This window comes from Setaria italica, chromosome IX (assembly GCF_000263155.2).
Source record: "Setaria italica strain Yugu1 chromosome IX, Setaria_italica_v2.0, whole genome shotgun sequence".
In the NCBI taxonomy this organism is placed as follows: domain Eukaryota; kingdom Viridiplantae; phylum Streptophyta; class Magnoliopsida; order Poales; family Poaceae; genus Setaria; species Setaria italica.
In genome coordinates this window covers 35,158,795-35,177,685 of record NC_028458.1, presented here as the reverse complement: position 1 = coordinate 35,177,685, position 18,891 = coordinate 35,158,795, and the positions used below count along the sequence as shown (strand labels likewise).

General features: G+C 42.5%; 1 protein-coding gene and 1 long non-coding RNA gene across 4 annotated transcripts; one reads left to right on the top strand and one right to left on the bottom strand.

Moving 5' to 3' along the window:
* Window positions 1–3,263: 3,263 nt before the first annotated feature.
* Window positions 3,264–16,575, top strand: LOC101783905 (ABC transporter G family member 41). Of its 2 annotated transcripts, XM_004983445.3 has the most exons (21): window positions 3,264–4,173; window positions 4,250–4,580; window positions 4,670–4,746; window positions 4,904–4,957; window positions 5,050–5,140; window positions 7,441–7,742; window positions 8,440–8,721; window positions 10,199–10,512; window positions 11,154–11,314; window positions 11,411–11,514; window positions 11,807–11,960; window positions 12,124–12,261; window positions 12,376–12,449; window positions 12,615–12,947; window positions 13,074–13,364; window positions 13,828–13,911; window positions 14,435–14,568; window positions 14,843–15,076; window positions 15,165–15,336; window positions 15,468–15,722; window positions 16,100–16,575. In XM_004983445.3, exons 1-21 carry the CDS (start codon window positions 3,616–3,618, stop codon window positions 16,367–16,369), a joined length of 4,413 nt encoding a protein of 1,470 aa, XP_004983502.1. In that variant the 5' UTR covers window positions 3,264–3,615; the 3' UTR covers window positions 16,370–16,575. The 2 variants fall into 2 exon arrangements, with proteins under 2 accessions (XP_004983502.1, XP_022678597.1); XM_022822862.1 differs by lacking the exons at window positions 15,165–15,336; window positions 15,468–15,722; window positions 16,100–16,575 and adding an exon at window positions 15,337–15,435.
* On the bottom strand, window positions 13,240–17,978 carry LOC105915207. Of its 2 annotated transcripts, none has more exons than XR_001164957.2 (4): window positions 17,580–17,978; window positions 17,348–17,479; window positions 13,480–13,580; window positions 13,240–13,379 (listed from the first exon to the last, which is right to left on the bottom strand). It is a non-coding gene; the product is annotated as an uncharacterized LOC105915207 (long non-coding RNA). The 2 variants fall into 2 exon arrangements; XR_001164958.2 differs by having other exon boundaries at window positions 17,747–17,976.
* Between the last annotated feature and the right edge of the window lie 913 nt (window positions 17,979–18,891).

Sequence of the window (18,891 nt, the reverse complement as noted above, 5' to 3'; positions counted from 1 at the left end):
TCTATTTTGTTGCATCTTCACATTGGATTTTTCTTCACAAGACATTGGTAATTTATTCTTTGATTGTAACAAAAATAAAAATTTTCGAATAGTGATATTTGTTTTCAGCTTCAATTCAGGGGAATAACCCATACATAGAAGGGTTTTATAGTGTGTCTGAACTACTTTTGTTAAAGTCTACGTTAAAGTGCCTTTTGATCAATATGTTTTTACTGTGGCCAGGAATCATTTTTAGTTTTCCCCCCTTGTGAGGGTTGACCCTTTTTTAAAAAAAAGATTATTAACTTGTGACCGTGAAGTGAACTTTTACCACTTAACTGAACTTCAGTTTCTGATTACAAGTTTGTTTTCCTCAATATATAGGTATTTACATCCATAGTTTTTGTGTGAAAATTTGTTTGAAATCAAAATCAAGAAATAGGTATATGGGCCATTTGATTTCATAACACCATATAATTATTCCCTTGATCTCATATTAGAGTAAAGATCAATTCAACTTTAGCAATTTCTGGAAGAGTATCCTTCCTTTAATATATTGCCTGATCTATGAAATTGCATCACTACAGGCTTTTCTGAAGAGGAGTAGGGACACCTGCAGACATTTCTTCTTAGTAGTCCTCACCATATTCTTCTGTAAGCATGGTGAACAATCTCTATACTTTATGCATTTCTTTATAGAATTTGTCAGAGCAATAATGTTTCTTCCATTTCAGTCCGACTCCTACATCATTGGAAAAGTATTTAGTGAAAGAAAAGGGAGTCATTGGAAAAATATTTAGTGGAATTTGTGGAATGAGAGGAATCGCAGACTTTTTGAGCTGAATTCATTGCCTGCTCTTCAGGTGTTCAGCTTAGTAAAAGAGGAGGTGTTGTTGCGAGTGGTGGCCTGTGGGAGGCCTGATGAGTTATCTTAGTTCCTTACTTTTATGTCTGTTATGTGTGAGTTAATCTTTGTTTTATGTAATCGAAACACTGTAACCCCGGCTTGCTTCCTTCTTAAGTGAACCTGCAGTGCTCCTGCATTATTTCAAAAAAGAAAGAAAGAAAAGGGAGTCTCTGTGTAGAAACAGGAACCTTAGCTCCGCTGAAGTAGCCTTATTAGTTCGATGTTTCCATCTTAAGTGGAGGTGTATCAGATACACACCTCATTGTATCTACGGGTCTTCTATCTATTTCTAATATGCTATTGGCAAGGTTTATCACACGGAAGTATTGGAGGAGCCGCTATTCCCAGTGATAAAAATTATATGATAATATCTCTTATTAGCGGTTTCACATTGACTATTTGTATTAGTAAACATGCTTGAGTTGATGTGTAATTTTTCCCCCTATCTGCAAGTAAAGTCAAGCTTGATGCTTCTGTTTGAAGAGCTCAATGTTTGATGTGTTAGGGAATGGGCCAAATGAGGTTGGCATGCTGTTTGATTTTTTTTTTTTTGGCCAAAGACTTGTGCGATGCAACTAAGTTCAACCGGAACGAAAATCCAATCAACGTCACGGCTTGCATGCTGTCCGACCTTTAAAGCTTCAGTGCGTTCAGATTGTTATTGAGATTGGTTTTTATCACCCGTAACAACGCACGGGCACACTCCTAGTAACACTTTAAATTGTGTTGACACCATCTCTAGCCATGAGATTAATGATATGTGCAGCACAACGCACATGAAAGAATTTGCGACCAGTGTATAGAACCCTGATTCTTAAGAATAGAAATGACTGTCCACACAAACGTCATTTGAAGCTGCATTATCAAGGGTCAATGCAAATAATTTACGATCAAGGTTCCATGAGGCCATGTTTCGCATAAATGCAGCACTAATATTAGCTCCCCTATGCCTTCCTTCAAGGTGCATGAAGTTTATGATTCTTTCTGTATCCTCCAGTCATCATCAATGTAATGGCCAGTTACACATAAATATCCCTTGTTCTGATTAGAGGTCCAAAGATCCATGGTACAGCTAATTAAAGCGGCATTTGAGAGAGCCAAAGCAGTCAAAAAGCTTCTTCTCATTGTAAAAAATATCCATGATTCTTGTCCTAGCAGTTCTGCGGCTCATTATTGGGAAATTTGGGCGCAGAGATCTAATAAATTCATTGGTGTACTCATGCTCACAAAAGTTGAAGGGGAACTCATGCATGATAATCGCAACATGTATTTTCTGAGACTAGTTTCCTCATCATACATCCAATGTTCTGAACCATCAGCTCTAAAAATTTTCATACTAGATGTAGACTTTGGGGGTTTGTTTGGATCATGAAATGCAGTGTAATGGTTCCAGAGACGTGTTGTACCTTGCTTGCTTGTGGCAGAAATAACATCATCTAGTTGCCTGCTGCCATAGGCTTCTTGATTACCACATCCACCGCTTCTTCATAAAAATTTCAGTGAAATGCTTCCACACTAGCGGAGTTCTTGTAGTTGGAGACTTGGTCCCGATCTCAGCACCAGCTGCACCACTAGCATCTATACCGATCTCTATGTCCTCTCACTTTCATTCACACTGGCACTGTTCTCTGTCGTTCTTCGTCTTCCAGTTACAGATGGTGTTGTCCTCTGCAAGAAATAATTTTTTTTATTGAAAAGGATGCATGATGTGGTACTGGTTGCATGAAAAGCAATAATCAACGCATATGTATGTAGCTCCTTATTTCTCGATGCCCTTGTGCTTTTTGAAACCATGGTTATTGTTCTGCTTCACTTGCCCTTTTGCTCCTAATTTCAATGCTGTATTACAAGGTATATTACAGAGACAGATCAGATATTATAACCATATCATTCAGATTCAGACAAGATACCATTGTGAACATGAAAGTTCAGCTACTGCCTCAAATATTCTAACATGGAATCAATGGTGTATTAGATATTTTTCTCTCAACTGTTAGTTTGGAAGCTGCTGCTGGTGAAGCTGCTCAAGACGTTGTATCTGCATCTGACGTCACTGCTTAGCTTACGGAGAGGAGGAATCGATTTATTTATATATGATAGGATAATGTTTTGGGAGACTGGACCAGCGAAACCGGGCCTTGTTTAGTTGCCCAACTTTGGGGTGACCAAATTACTGTAGCAACACTGTAGCGTTTCGTTTGTATTTGTGAATTATTGTTCAAATATTGACTAATTAGGCTCAAAAGATTCGTCTCGCAAAGTACAACAAAACTGTGTAATTAGTTTTTAATTTCGTTTACATTTAGTACTCCATGCATGTACCGCAGGTTTGATGTGATAGGGAATCTTCTTTTTGCATAGTGCCAAAGTTGGGATTTAGGGGTGAACTAAACAAGGACCTGCATTGCATCAGTACCAATATATAGTCAAGTCAAACTAATCATTTCCATAAACTAATGAAGAATCTTGGGAGAGAAGCAAATTGGAACAGGAGCAGTTGACTGCTGGTAGACTATTCAATGAACCAGTCTGTCTGTAGCGCAAGAAGAATCTTGGGAGAGAAGCAAATTGGAACAGGAGCAGTTGACTGCTGGTAGACTATTCAATGAACCAGTCTGTCTGTAGCGCAAGAATGGCATGAACATCCATCACATCTTCCTGCTGCTGCTGCCCATCATCCATTCTAATCCGAAATAGAGCTTAAAGAGCAAGCATTCAGATGGAATGGGATGACGAGGAGGCGCCAGCGACGGCTGGATGATCATGAAGGACATCACGGAGAGCGAGAGCCTGATGCAGGCGGCCGGCGATCACTGTCGCTGGACATTGATAGGAAATCAGTGCAGAAGCACCGGCTGCCGTTGTCGTCGTCATCATGGCGGGCTGCAGCGGCCAGCTTCAGGGAGAGCCTGTCACGCTCCCTCTCCCTCAATCAGCAACACGATCAGGAGAATGACGATGAGGCCGAGCTGAAATGGGCAGCCGTCGAGAGGCTGCCCACCTTGGACAGGTTGCACACCTCGCTGCTCAATGGAGACTTGCGAATGGTGGACATACGGAGGCTGGGGGCGGCAGAGCGGCGCATGGTGGTGGACACCCTCATCGCCAACATCCAACGCGACAACCTCCGCCTGCTCCGCAAGCAGCGCCAGAGGATGGACAGAGTCGGCATCCGCCCGCCCACGGTGGAGGTGCGCTGGCGCGACGTCTCTGTGGAGGCGGAATGCCGGGTGGTGCAGGGGAAGCCCCTCCCTACCATCTGGAACGCCGCCATCTCCAACCTCTCTGTGCGTACCGAGAGACTTGCCTGTACATCTTCCTACTCTGCTTCATTGCTTTGACTCTTCTTCCATCGATCATCAGGCAGCGAGCAGAATGCTGGGCTTCAACCGCCAGCATGCCAAGGTCCGCATCCTCAATGGTGTCAGTGGCGTCGTCAAGCCTTCCAAGCTTACACTTCTCCTGGGACCTCCGGGCTGCGGCAAGAGCACCCTCCTCAAGGCGCTCGCAGGGAAGCTCAGTGCTAATCTCAAGGTCACAGGAGAAATCGAGTACAATGGTGTGAAGCTGAGTGACTTCGTCCCAGAGAAGACAGCAGCTTACATCGATCAGTACGATCTCCATGTCCCCGAGATGACCGTCAGAGAGACCATTGACTTCTCTGCAAGATTCCAGGGTGTTGGCAACAGAACAGGTTAGTGACAAGCTTGCTTCATCAAACAAATGTAACCAAATTAAATTAACAGGCAATTACTCACTCCCACTTATGTTTTTACCGGCCAGCAATCATGAAAGAGGTGATTAGAAGGGAGAAGGAGGCAGGGATTACCCCTGACCCTGATGTCGACACTTATATGAAGGTAAAAAACCTATTCTTATTATGTTTTTCCATGTGCCCACATCGATACTGATATAATTTACCAGTAGGATCATCTCCTTTTTACATCTAATAGGCAGATCGTGTGCAAAAGTTCTACTTCAATTCTAAATGAAATTACATTTTTTTTCCATATATAGGCGATATCTATGGAAGGCTTAGAAAGGAGTATGCAAACAGATTACATTATGAAGGTATAATAACTGTTGCCTGAGGAAAGCATGCTTGGTTTCAGTCCCCTGTATAAGAAACTTTCCCTATGAATAAGGTCTTCCTCAATTGACAGATCATGGGACTTGACATATGCGCTGATATAATGGTGGGAGATGCAATGAGAAGAGGTATTTCAGGTGGTGAGAAGAAGAGACTAACCACAGGTGATTCCAAAATCTAGAATTATTTGACCATGATGACATTTTCCCAACTACAGTTCTGTACAAGTCATCAACTAAAAGTCTTCGAAAAATTGGTTCCGTAGCATTGAAATATCGCGACTTCTATAAAATACCATTGAAAGACATCGGCCCCGTAAAATACTAATGAAAGGTGCACACGTTAACTGAAAATAGCACTCCATCACATTTTTTCACCGAAAACTTATTTTTAGACTTTTTCAGCCCATAACGCGAACGTGAAATGACCTTTATACCCTTAGCTTGAGGACCAAAAGAAAATCTAGTCGCAAGTCCGGTCCAGTATCCACCCACACATGTGACTCATCACCCTTCCCTCGCAAACATCGCGGCGTCGCCCTCCCTTCTCTCCCACCGGCGGCGCCGCCCCTCCCAGCACTGCGACGCCGCCCCTCCCAGCTCCTGTGCCACCGCCCATCCATCACCACACGGCCGTTCCCTGGCAGGCGCCCTCGAGGCAGACCCGCGGCTGGGTGCCCTCAGCCAGCGCCCACCCGCCTTCCCTCTCCTCCATCCGCCGCCCATTTGCCGTCGTCCGCTGCCCGCCGGCCCTCTCCTCTGTCCGCCGCCCATTTGCCGCCCGCCTTCTGGCCAACGGCGCCCGCCCCGACGCTCGTCCTCGCCCTCCTGCCCGCCCCCGACGCCCCGACGCTCGTTGACGCCACCTGTGGCGAGCCAGTCTCCCGCGCGGACCTCCGCCGCCTCGTCTCCGCCCTCGCCGCAGGACTCCTCCACCGCCACGGCCTCCGCACGGGTAACGTCGGCACGGCCATCCATCGCTGCGGGACTCCTCCTCCGCTATGGCCTCCACAGAGTCGGTCCGAGCGCCACCGCTGGCCTTGCGCCCGGAGCCGAGCACGCGGCGTCGGCGTCCTCGGTGCTGCCGGTGACCACAACAAAGGAAGAAGGGAAAAAAAACTAGTAGCGACCACATCAACCCACTTCAGAGTTATGTTCACTGTCACTAGATCATCAGATGTACCGTATACTTGTGATTTGCGAACAACATTTCAGATTTGCTGATCTGGTGATTCTCCGAAACACGGAAGCAGTTCAAGCTGATAAGTCCAGGAACCATGTTCTTTTTTTTTTGTTCTAACCATATGAACAGAAACTAAATTATACTGACCTGTCCCCCTTTCGGCACTGCTACAACATGAAAACAGAAGGGGAAATGAACAGAACGAGAGAAGAAGATGAAAAGGTTCACCTTTGCTGTTTCTACCTCTGTACAGTGAGGCCAACACCCAATCGAGCAGGTGCCAAATCAAAATCATGACAAGTTTCATCTCCGGACAGCCCCCAATCTTCACGCTGTCTCGAGTGTCCGGGCCAATTCGAGCGCGTTCTTGGCGATCTTGCAGTTGTCGTCGTTCACCAGGGTCTCACAGAGCTGGAAAGCTCCCAGCTTTATTGCTTCCAATAACAATTCGTTGCTCTCCGAGCAAATCCAGTTGAGGACGAGCACGGCCTGCTCGATTGCCCGGGAGTTGCCACTTCCGGCGACGCCGGAGGGCAAGGCAACGATGCCGGGGATCTTGCACAGCTCCTGGCGCCCCTCCGCGGCACTTGGCGAGGAGGCCGAGCACCTCGACGGCGCGGGCGGAGCCGGCGGCGGCTAAGGTGGCGAGCGCAGGTGCCGCGCCCTCGCGCACCGCGCGGCGGCGGTTTTCCGGCAGCTTGCAGAGCTGGTAAGGAGCAGCCCTCCGCCGGCGCCCGCCCAGCGCTCTCCAGGGACCCGCGGCTGGGCGCCCTCCGCCGGCGTCCGTTCTCGTCTGTCCACCGGTTTAGGGCATTTTTGTCCAAGTTGAAGTCTGCACGGGTACTTGACGGGACGGATATCTTCCAGTGGTATTTTACAGAAGTCGCGATCTTTCGATGCTACCGAACCAATTTTACCAAGAGTTCTTATGATGCTAATGCAATGATAATATTCCATTCCATTTCATTCGGTTCTGTTCGTGTTATTTCTCTTTATTAACGTATACTAATATAAACACTTTGTCATATAGCAATCTATCAACATGGGGCAAGGTAATACTAGAAAGTACATTTTTGATTGATGAAAACCATGCAAAACACCCTGATTAAGGTACTGAAACAGCATGACATCCCTCCCTGCACAAAAAAAAAAAAGAGAGAAGAAGATATAGTGTATTCATTTTTATATAATCCCAGGCTCAATTGGTCTATATAGGTAGCTAAATTTACTTCATTCAATTGTGGATGCTTTGTTTCCTGTCTGAAAACTTGTCTTCAATCAGGAGAAATGATAGTAGGACCATCAAAAGCGCTCTTCATGGATGAAATATCAACTGGGTTGGATAGCTCCACAACCTTCCAAATTGTTTCTTGCCTCCAACAGATGGCTCATATCTCAGAGTCTACCATACTAGTCTCACTTCTTCAACCAGCACCAGAGACTTATGAGCTTTTTGATGATATTATCTTGATGGCTGAAGGAAAAATTGTATACCATGGATCTAAGAGTTGCATTATGAGTTTCTTTGAATCATGTGGATTCAAGTGCCCTGAAAGGAAAGGTGCTGCTGACTTCCTACAAGAGGTACTTTAAACTTTCTAGTTATCACAACTTTTAGTAATGCAAAAGAGGTTATGCAAAACAAGCAGCAACAGCATCTAGCAGTTCCTGTTAATTTTCTATATCATTACTTGTTCATAACATTTTTTGGGCATGACTTTCTGCCCCCAACCAAAATATTTTTCCCACTTGAACAAAATGAGAATGCATGGAAGGTACTGCATGTCTTTGTTTCAACTTCCTACGAGGATAATAGGGTTTGAACCTTGACCTTAACCACAATATTGTGCTCTATTATTTGTATTACATGATTGACCATTTACTAATATGATTCATTGGAGAGATCAATCTGAACATCTCTATCAATTGTAAACTCTAGGAGAATCAACCTGTTTATGCAGTGATACAGAAAGCCAATCTTGCATGCCAAACTTTATCTGCCGCCTTAGCATATCACTTGTTGCAATATACATAATAGCTAAACTAGACATTTAGGTTGATCTTATTAAAAAAAAGGCTTCTGTGGACACATGTTTCAAGTTTCAACATTTTAGCAACTTACAAAGGAGTAATAGCTATAGTTGTGAAATGATCATGAAAAATGACTAACAACTGTACATATGAAGCAACAATTAGCTATATGTTAAATTATATGTTTGGGTAATTGATTAGCTTACCATCAGAAAGCTACGAATTCTTATTCTTCCATACTTATATATAGGTCTTGTCAAGAAAAGACCAACAGCAATATTGGAGCCGCCATACAGAAACATACAATTTTGTTACCGCTGACCAGTTCTGTGACAAGTTCAGAGTATCTCAAATTGGTCAGAACCTTGCTGGGGAGATTTCAACACCTTACGAAAAATCAGAAGGGCATAAAAATGCCTTGTCTTACAGTATCTACTCGTTATCCAAGTTGGAACTCCTCAAAGCATGTTTTGCCAGAGAGCTTCTCCTGATGAAACGAAATGCCTTCATCCACATAACAAAAACTCTTCAGGTAAACCACTAAGAAATGATCTTTTTTCAAAAATATTGTCGATAAATACAAATTGTTGAGCAATGATCATATGTGAAGATTAATAGATGGGAATACTTAATTGATTGAGGGGATACACATTGGCTTATATAGTCTCTAGGTCTGGGACTCTGGGTTCCCTAACTAGTTATGACTGGACTACAAGGATAAACCGAGTACATAATGTGTACACCACGACCTCATCCGGACTCCGTTTTGGGCGTTCAAGTACTCCTTGGAATCCTAGACAAAACTATATGGGATGTATCTAGTGCTGAAAGCTTCACATTGTGAGGTCCGGGGATGGGAATTTATAGGTTGTCTTATCTTTATCTTTCTTTTTTCCTTTTCTCGATGCACAAATAGAGAGGATTTACCACTGCGCTAGGTCAGCTCTCTATGGACAAACACATAAAAACTTAAAATAATGTTGGGTAACATCTCTATTTCTAAAGATATGAATATTGTAATGGAATTGGGCTACCCTTGGGCCTATGGTACTAGAGAGAGAGGAGGTGGTGGTCGGCGGCCATGGTGGAGGCGCAGGGGGTGCAGGGAGAGAGGGAGAGGGAGCCGAAGCCTAAGAGCTAGAGAGCTTTACGGTTTTACCCCTTAATTCATTACTTAATTAATTTGGTGCATGGAGCCTCTATTATAGAGGGACTCGACTTGACTCTCAAGAAACCCAACCTACATGGCTTGCAAGCTATCCTAATATCTAGAATATTCCTAATTCCTAACCTAGGTAGATGGGCGGCGGCTACCACGATAAAGTACCCACGGCGGCTACTACCTGTGAACAGTGTCGCGTGCTCCTCTTTGGGCCAGCTTTAAGGCCCTTTGGCCCATCTGACCTAGCTGGACCCTCTAACCCCATTGTTGATAAATTTTTTGTGCTACTATGGACACTGAAATCAAGAATTTGCACTAAAGAATGCGAAAATAAGTTCTATAATTTTTTAATCCTTTTTTACTTCAAAATGAACTAGTAGTGTACAGCATCAAGCCTCTCAACAATTAAGGGATCTCTATTCAAGGAACATGGAGACTAACTGAAGTAACACTTTGTGAAACACGGTTGTATAAAGACGCAGACAATCACATACACACACTTCGTACATGGATTTAACCATTTTGCAGTGCTAAGCTTGTTCTATGTACTTAGAAAAGTGAAATCTTGGGTGTTGGAACATAGCTATATCTACACTGAGCCCCTATTACAAAATAATTTAGCAGACTGAGAACCTGCACACAATTTCAATTGACATGCATTTCCTAAGCAAATTGATTTTTAAGGACTTGAATCCTCATGTGCTTATAGGACTGACTTCATTAAAGTACTCCAGTGTGTTATGGTGAAAAACTGAAAAGTATGTCTTACAATTGACAAGAACTAAGATTATGATTTTACATTTTTCTCAATGTGACCACACAAATTAACAGTGCATCATTACTGCAGCTTGGGCTACTTGCTGCTATTACTGGGACGGTATTTTTGCGCACTCATATGGGTGTTGATAGAGTTCATGCAAACTATTACATGGGTTCGCTCTTCTATGCACTCATCCTGCTGATGGTTAATGGATTCCCTGAACTTGCCATGGCAGTTAGCAAACTACCAGTTTTTTACAAACAAAGAGACTACAACTTCTATCCTGCATGGGCTTATGCAGTACCAGCTTTTATCCTCAAGGTACCAATCTCATTAGTTGAGTCAATAGCTTGGACATCAATATCATACTTCCTCATTGGCTACACGCCGGAGGCATCCAGGTAGGAATTGCAATTTTGTTGCGACTATTCAATCACATCACATTTCTGTTGTCAGCTTTGGTACTAATGCTTTGTGTGCCAACATTTTATCTGCATAAGCTTCTCTGAACCAAGAGGTAAACCACACATCTCATGTATATGCCCATATTTTCCCAATAGTCTAGCCAAAAGATGCCAGGGTGAATTCTTTACCTAATTTTGCATTCATCTGATCCACTAAGGTCAAATATAAGTTCCGCTTGTGTAAACCACACATCTGATGTATATGCCCATTTCCCATGCCTGGGTGAATTCTTTAACTAATTTTTTTTCTCGAATACGCAGGAGAACTGCATATCATTAAATTAAGAAGAATTTCTTTAACTAATTTTGCAATGACCTAATCAACTAAGGTCAAATATAAGCCCTCAAAAAAAAAACTAAGGTCAAATATAAGTGGCCGTGGTTGTTTCTATTTTTCCCAGGCGCGAATGTAACTTAAAAAACCCTACGGGCAAGTCTGGGTGTGTGTGTATTGTATGGCTATTTGGCATTTCTCCTATCTTAATGCAATGACATGCAGTTCTCCTACATATTCGAGAAAAAGGTCAAATATAAGTTCCCTTAGGCCATGTTCTAACATGCACAATTTATGTGTGCAGATTCTTGTGTCATCTTCTTGTCCTTTTCCTAATCCACACTGGGTCATTATCGATGTTTAGATGTGTTGCCTCTTACTGTCAAACAATGGTGGCTGGTTCAGTGGGTGGTGTAATGTCATTTCTAGTCATCCTTCTATTTGGGGGTTTCATCATTCCTCGCCGTACGACACTCCCATTCTTTCATGAATTTATACTTCAAGCAAGATAAACAATTATAAAAAAAATTGCTAACACGTTTCTGGATCAAATTGGTGCAGCATCCATGCCTAATTGGCTGAAATGGGGATTTTGGCTCTCTCCGTTATCATACGCTGAGATAGGCTTAACTGGAAATGAGTTCTTGGCGGCAAGATGGCTAAAGGTAAAATTTTGACATAGAGAACTTGTATTAATAAAATATGCACTCCAGATATAAAAGTCTGCATATTTGCTGTAGTATACACTATTTAAATATTTTACTTCAGTTTACTACCTAGTTTGTGGATCCGAAGACCTGATTTTTTTCAGGAGGTGTTTGTAACAGTGTAAATCAAACTTATTTCTCCCTTTTAATTGATTCATGCTGACACAATGCACAGTATATAACAAAAAGATATGTAATATGCAATGTTTCAGCACTTCGGCATAGTACTAATTCTTTTCTATGTTGACAGTATACAGTATCTGGTGTGACACTTGGAAGGAGGATACTAATGGACAGAGGATTAAACTTCTCCAGTTACTTCTTCTGGATCTCAATTGGAGCATTGATTGGGTTTATTTTGTTATTCAACATAGGTTTTGCCATCGGTTTGACTGTTAAAAGGCGTAAGTGCATTATGGCTGAAATTTTCTTTGAATTAAAAATCTGGAAAACTTATAATTTCCGAATGTAACTGAATTTATAAAATTGATGAAAGAATATGCTGAATGGTTCAAATGCACAAAGCACAAATTGTTGTAACCTCCCATGCATGTACCTCATTCTCAGCTCCAGGAACTTCTCGAGCTATTATTTCTCGTGATAACCTTACCACATTCAATGGAAAAGACCAACGTATATCCAAGAACACTGAAGATAGGATGCATAAGAAACAAGCGGAAAATTCTTCTACTCCTAACAGGACTGGTTAGTCTGAATTCTACAGTGTGCAATGAAATACAACTCAAAGTGTCAGTGAAATGGAGCTTGCTTTTTTTTGAGGAACAAAAACTTACTTTTCAATAATCAAATCTTGCGCAGGAAGGATGGTATTACCTTTTACACCCCTTGCAATATCATTTCAAGATGTGAACTACTATGTGGACACACCTGCGGTAATTATCATGCTCTAAAAAGTCAAGATAGGTACTAGTGAAAGAAACATGGGCACGACAGACACTTGTGCCTCCCAATGAAGTAAACAAAGAGGGGGGAAATGAAACCTACTAGAAGAAAAAGGAACATTTATGGACCAATAAAAAAATGTTTTCTTGTTGCAGGAAATGAGGGAACAAGGTTACATGGAGAGAAAACTTCAACTACTCCACAACATCACAGGAGCCTTCCAGCCAGGAGTCCTGTCAGCGCTCATGGGGGTTACCGGGGCAGGGAAAACAACCCTGCTCGATGTTCTTGCAGGGAGGAAAACTGGCGGTGTTATTGAAGGAGATATAAAAATAGGAGGTTATCCTAAAGTTCAACAAACCTTTGCTAGGATATCAGGCTACTGTGAACAAACTGATGTTCACTCCCCACAGATCACAGTGGGCGAGTCTGTTGCATATTCAGCCTGGTTGCGCCTTCCAACAGAAATCGACTCCAAAACTCGAAATGTGAGTCATACGTGATTAAATGAAATAGATAAGAGGGTTTTCTGATTCTCTTTTCAAGAACTGTATCTTAGGTGCTAGGAAAATTACAAACAACTACAAGGTGACTGCTATTAGTTTCCCTTACAGGAATTTGTCAATCAAGTTCTTGAAACAATTGAGTTGGACGAAATAAGAGATGCTTTGGTTGGAATACCAGGGATAAATGGACTATCTACAGAGCAACGGAAGCGGCTCACAATTGCAGTTGAGCTTGTATCCAACCCTTCAATCATATTCATGGATGAGCCAACATCAGGCTTGGATGCAAGGGCAGCTGCTATTGTCATGCGCGCAGTGAAGAACGTTACAGACACAGGTCGAACCGTTGTGTGCACTATTCACCAACCAAGTATCGAAATATTTGAGGCGTTTGATCAGGTAATACCCTTCATCCTCCAAGATTATAAGAACAAAAAAAAAGTTAAATACAAAATAATACGAAAGATACATTCTGAAGTTAAATACAAGATAAAGTACAGGTTCTGGTACTTACTCTATAGCCTGAGAGTAGTATGAAGCGCTAGAGGGCCTGAATGGCTGCATGAAAATTCACGCTAGCTCGGATGAAACTCCTAACAATTCAGTCTCCAGGAACTGAAATATAACCAGACATTAGTTGTCTACATAAAAAACGCCAAACAACATTCAGTACGAAACTTGCCTCAACCGTTTTATGTTCTAAGTGTTTGAGATGCTAAGAGTAAAATTAACCTATTATTTCCGAAGAAAAGGAGTTCTTTCATCTAATTTAATCCTGTTGATTTTCAGTTCTTTCAAATCATATCCCATATGGTAATAATGTACCATGTATTACTAATTAGCTTGTAAAATTCAAATGTAGCTGATGCTGATGAAAAGGGGTGGAGAGTTGATCTATGCTGGGCCGCTTGGACACCATTCATGTAAGGTCATCCAATATTTCCAGGTAATTCAAGAAAGCTTGCCTTTATACATGTATAGTTTATAATTCATTTATGTGACTTAAATAAGTATAAATCTTTTTATTTTGCGTCATTGCATGTAAATGGACTTCACCATGATTTTTATTTTTGTATGTATTTTCATGACTTGTACTGCATTGTTCTTTGCGCTTCTATACTCGTAGTTTCCATTGTACATGACACATGAAGCGCACAAGCTATATTTATCAAAGAATAGAGTACACAAACTAGCTACATCCCTGAACTTTGAAATTGTATTTTCAAAGCTTTTTAAGTGGCTCACCCAAGGTCCAAAACCTTCCAGTCAACAACTACTTGCTCATTTGTCATGATTGATCTGGAGGCATAGCATGACAATTTAAAGAACCACCAGTATATTTTACTCTTAATATATCTACGTTCCGCTTCAATCAAAGATAATCAACAGTGATCTGCATTTTATCCTTGAGTAGAGTGTGTTCCACAGGTTAACATACTAGTGAAAGTATTCCCTCTATTTCTTACTAGGCAATATCTGGGGTACCCAAGATCAAGGACAACTACAACCCATCAACATGGATGCTAGAAGTTACCTCAACATCTATGGAAATTCAACTGGGAGTCGATTTTGCACAAGTTTACAGGGACTCATCAATGTACAAGTAAGCTTTAAAAATCATCACATCTAATTATAAATCATTCACGTGTCACTAGCAATCTTAATTATTAATATTATCATTACATAATACAATGTGCAAAACAAGTTCCAGAAAATGAGAGGCGGCGTGCATCTAATACTTAACCAAAAGAAAAATGCATTGATCCTGAAAGCAATTTGATTAGGAAGAAACTTATTTTCCACAGGTCCTCTCTTATTTGCTAGAAATTAATGTTCGCATAGGATTTGTGCTAATACTAAGTTGTTGGTGATTGAAGGGATAAAGATGAACTCGTAAGACGCTTGAGTATACCACCTTTGGGTACAAACAATCTCCATTTCCCAACACGGTATCCACAGAAGTTTTGGGAGCAGTTCAAAGCTTGCCTTTGGAAGCAATGTTTATCATATTGGAGAAGCCCTTCCTATAACCTGGTCCGAATTGTGTTCCTAACAGTCTCTTGCATTGCCTTTGGGGTCTTATACTGGCAGCAAGGCAATATAAACCACATGTATGTAAACCATCACTTTGTGAATCATGCTGCCCCATATCTCTTAGCTATATTTTCTTAACTCATGTATTGTTTTATCTGTGGGTAGAAATGACCAGCAAGGTCTGTTTACCATATTGGGATGCATGTATGGCACCACTCTGTTTGCTGGCATCAACAACTGCCAATCAGTGATGCCATTCGTCTCGATTGAGCGCTCTGTCATGTACAGAGAAAGGTTTGCAGGAATGTACTCACCTTGGGCTTACTCATTTGCACAGGTAAATATAGACTCGGTACAGGCTACTTATAAACTAATTTTGGAGCTCACAACAATGTCCAGATACATAGTAAGTATTAATTAATATCAGCAGACTTTGAATTTATTTGACTTTCTCCTTTTCCCAAGTAGGTTGCCATGGAGATTCCTTATGTGTTTGTGCAAATAATGTTGTTCATGTTCATAGCTTACCCACTGATAGGGTATGCATGGGAACTAGCAAAGTTCTTCTGGTTCTTGTATACCATGTTCTGTACGCTGCTCTACTTCCTCTACCTTGGAATGATGATGGTATCAATCACCCCAAACATCCAAGTGGCGTCCATATTAGCATCTATGTTCTACACCATACAAAACCTCATGTCTGGCTTCATTGTGCCTGCACCAGTAAGTCCTTCTACCTACTATATCATGTACTTTGCTCCATTCCATTTGCCCATGTTTGAGAAATTTCGACCCAATGCATCGTTGAGTTTGTCTCCAAGATCCACATGTCAGTGAAACAAAGGAGTGGCAAATAATCGATTAAAATATGGAGGGGCAAATCATCCATTTTCCATTGCACATTATTTTTTTTGTTACACCTCACCTTCAGGCAATAATTTACTAAAGCTATATATACACAAACACTTTATGCATGAGTTCAGAAAGAAAATTTTAGTTTCAGATAAGAATAGACCGAAGGAAAAATTGATGTATATATGCTACTAAGGTCATATTGATGCTGGTTAATTCATATTAGCTTGCTGGTGTATTTATTGTAGCAAATACCAAAATGGTGGCTATGGCTGTACTACACGTCCCCCATGTCATGGACACTCAATGTATTCTTCACTACCCAGTTTGGGTATGAGGATGATAAGAAGATTGAGGTATTTGGAGAGACCAAATCTGTCGCAGCATTTGTGAGAGACTACTTTGGTTTTCGCTGTGACTTGCTACCACTGGCAGCTGTAGTTCTGGCGGCCTTCCCCATCTTCTTTGCCACTCTTTTCGGTTACAGCATTTCAAAGCTCAACTTCCAAAGGAGATAGATTGATAAATATCAAAAGCAAAACTGCTTGCATTGTGTAGCATAAACTTTTTGTGCTGCAGATGTATTTACAATAAAAATATATAAGCTTGTATTTGCTCACCAACATTAAAAGTAAGTGTCTTGTGTATATAGATATGTACTTCACTATTACAGTTACAGATAGTGTTTGGAACTGACTAATTGAGACTATTACAGTTACAGATACTGTTTGGAACTGAGTAATTGAGAAACCATGCAAGGCACCCAGTAAAGACATATTAACTGGCAGACCTAAAAGACAAAACAGATTGATCTTTTTCAAGTGCTTGAAACAAAAGATATTTTCATTTTTCAGTCACCATCCAAGGCTCTTGGATTTTGTGATTGAAAATGAAGTGGTTTCAAGCATTTAAGAAATAGTAAACCTATTATCATTCTCTGAAGTTGTGCTGGAGATGTTCTATTTTCAACAGAAAGCTTAACACACTTTATATTTTGAAGCCATGCGTGTAAACCATAATTTAACATCTGGTATAATTGAAGGTGTTCAATGCAGCTTTTAAGCATGATTTAGTAAGGAAAAAAATGTTAACTTACAATGCTAAACAACAAATGGCAGTACACTGTATGGGCATCCATTTTTAAAATATATATTATCTATCTTGGTCCCATTTCCTGTTTTTCCAGAGAGATTCAATTCTAAAGACATTATTTAAATAGAATGCCACACTTATTTCATAGGTTAAAGGGGTGAGAGGTGAACTATCAAGCTCCAAATTATGGAACCGAGTCAAACAAAGACTTGGACTTAGGTATTTACATTCTCATTTCATTCCAAACTAAACGACGCACAAGTATATTTGATATATATGTTACACAAAAAAAAATAATAATGGTACGGCAGGTGACACAGTAAAAACATATATAGTTGAAATGCAAGGACCAGAGCAGAAGCAGACTTTATATAGGCTATAGCAGAAGAGATGAAAACACTAACATGAGGATGTGGGAAGCTAGTTAGAATAGTGATGATCACAGGAGAGAAGATGGTGCCGCTGCAATGCCAGTGCTGATTAATTGATTGGAGCTGTCGTGTCCAGCGTCGTGAGGAGAGCATATCCAGGAAGAGCTGCAAGAAAGAATCCATATCAAGTGTACTTGATTAAGACGGGATGCTAACAAGCACATCTTAGTAAGATACTCCTATAAGAGAAGAATCATTCCCCAACCTAATCAGCATCCTGTAACATCAAGCCAAGGCCGCCCCAACGATGTTTCCTCAAATATCTAATCTACTATGCCATCATTTGCGTCGATCATTTAGCACGGACGGGAGCAAATAAAACGCGTGGGCATCTCTCTCTACAAGCTGGAAAGGGGATTGGATGCTTGCTACCTGATGTGGCTGCTGCTGCCGCCGCCGCTACCGCCCGGCTGGCCGCCGCACCCTGGTGCCGCCAGCGATTGCGGGATTGGTGGGATTGGGAAGCCGGCGTGCAGGAGGCGGGGGTGACTGGGCCCGTGGTCGATCCTGCTCCTGGGGCCCAACTCTTCTCTGCTTCTGGGCCGGCCTGGCCTGGCACACGCTACCTGACTGAATAGACGCGGCAAGGAGCAGCGTTGGATGCAAGGATAAGGTCCGGTTTGGCGTAGCTTCAGCTTCGGCTTCTCCACCGGCTGAAGCTGGAGTCCTACCAAACAACAAGATGGTGAACGGTTTCGACGGAGAAGCTCCACGAATCGTACTAACCGGAGCCGATTGAGGGAGCGGGACCAAAAAAAATTGACTCCCAGCGGCTTCTCGCATTGTTGGACACCCTTATCCTCAGGTGGGGCCTGCGAGCGGAGGTGGCTCGCGGCGGGCGCAGACAAGGCCCGAGGGCGGCGGCGTGGGACCAGAGGCGCTAGGCAGTGGTGGCTGGTGGCGGACAAGCCGCAACGGGGGACGACCGGTGGCGACGGGCGCGGGGCGGAGGATGGCAGGTGGTGGCGGGCGCAGAGCGAAGGTGACCGGCAGCGCACACTGGGGCACGGGGTGGGACGGAGCTGGAGGGCAACGAGGCATGGGTGACGGTGGCGATGTGAGCCTGAGGACGGCGGCGCGCGGGGCTGGAGCGAGGGATACGGAGAACCATGCCTCGTTGCCCTCCAGCTCCGTCCCACCCCGTGCCCCAGTGTGCGCTGCCGGTCACCTTCGCTCTGCGCCCGGAGAAAGGAAAAAAGAAAAGTGAGAGAAGGGGAAATAAAGAGAGGAGAAAAAATAAGAAGAAAAGAGAAAACTGAAAAAAGATAAGAGCGTTACAAACATTTTATCATTTTTATCCATGTTACCTAGCTAGGAGAAGTCGTTTGACCAAACATTTTTCTATCCAGACAAGGCTGCTTCATTGAAAAAGCTACAGCCGCAGCCCTGCCAAACGAGTCCTAAATCCACGGCACCACCAGGGCCCCACCTTTCATTGAGACAGGCAGGCTTCCCATTCCCGTACCTCTTCTCTTCTCCACGCCGGATCCCCTTCACCTTCGCCGCTTCGTCTCTCC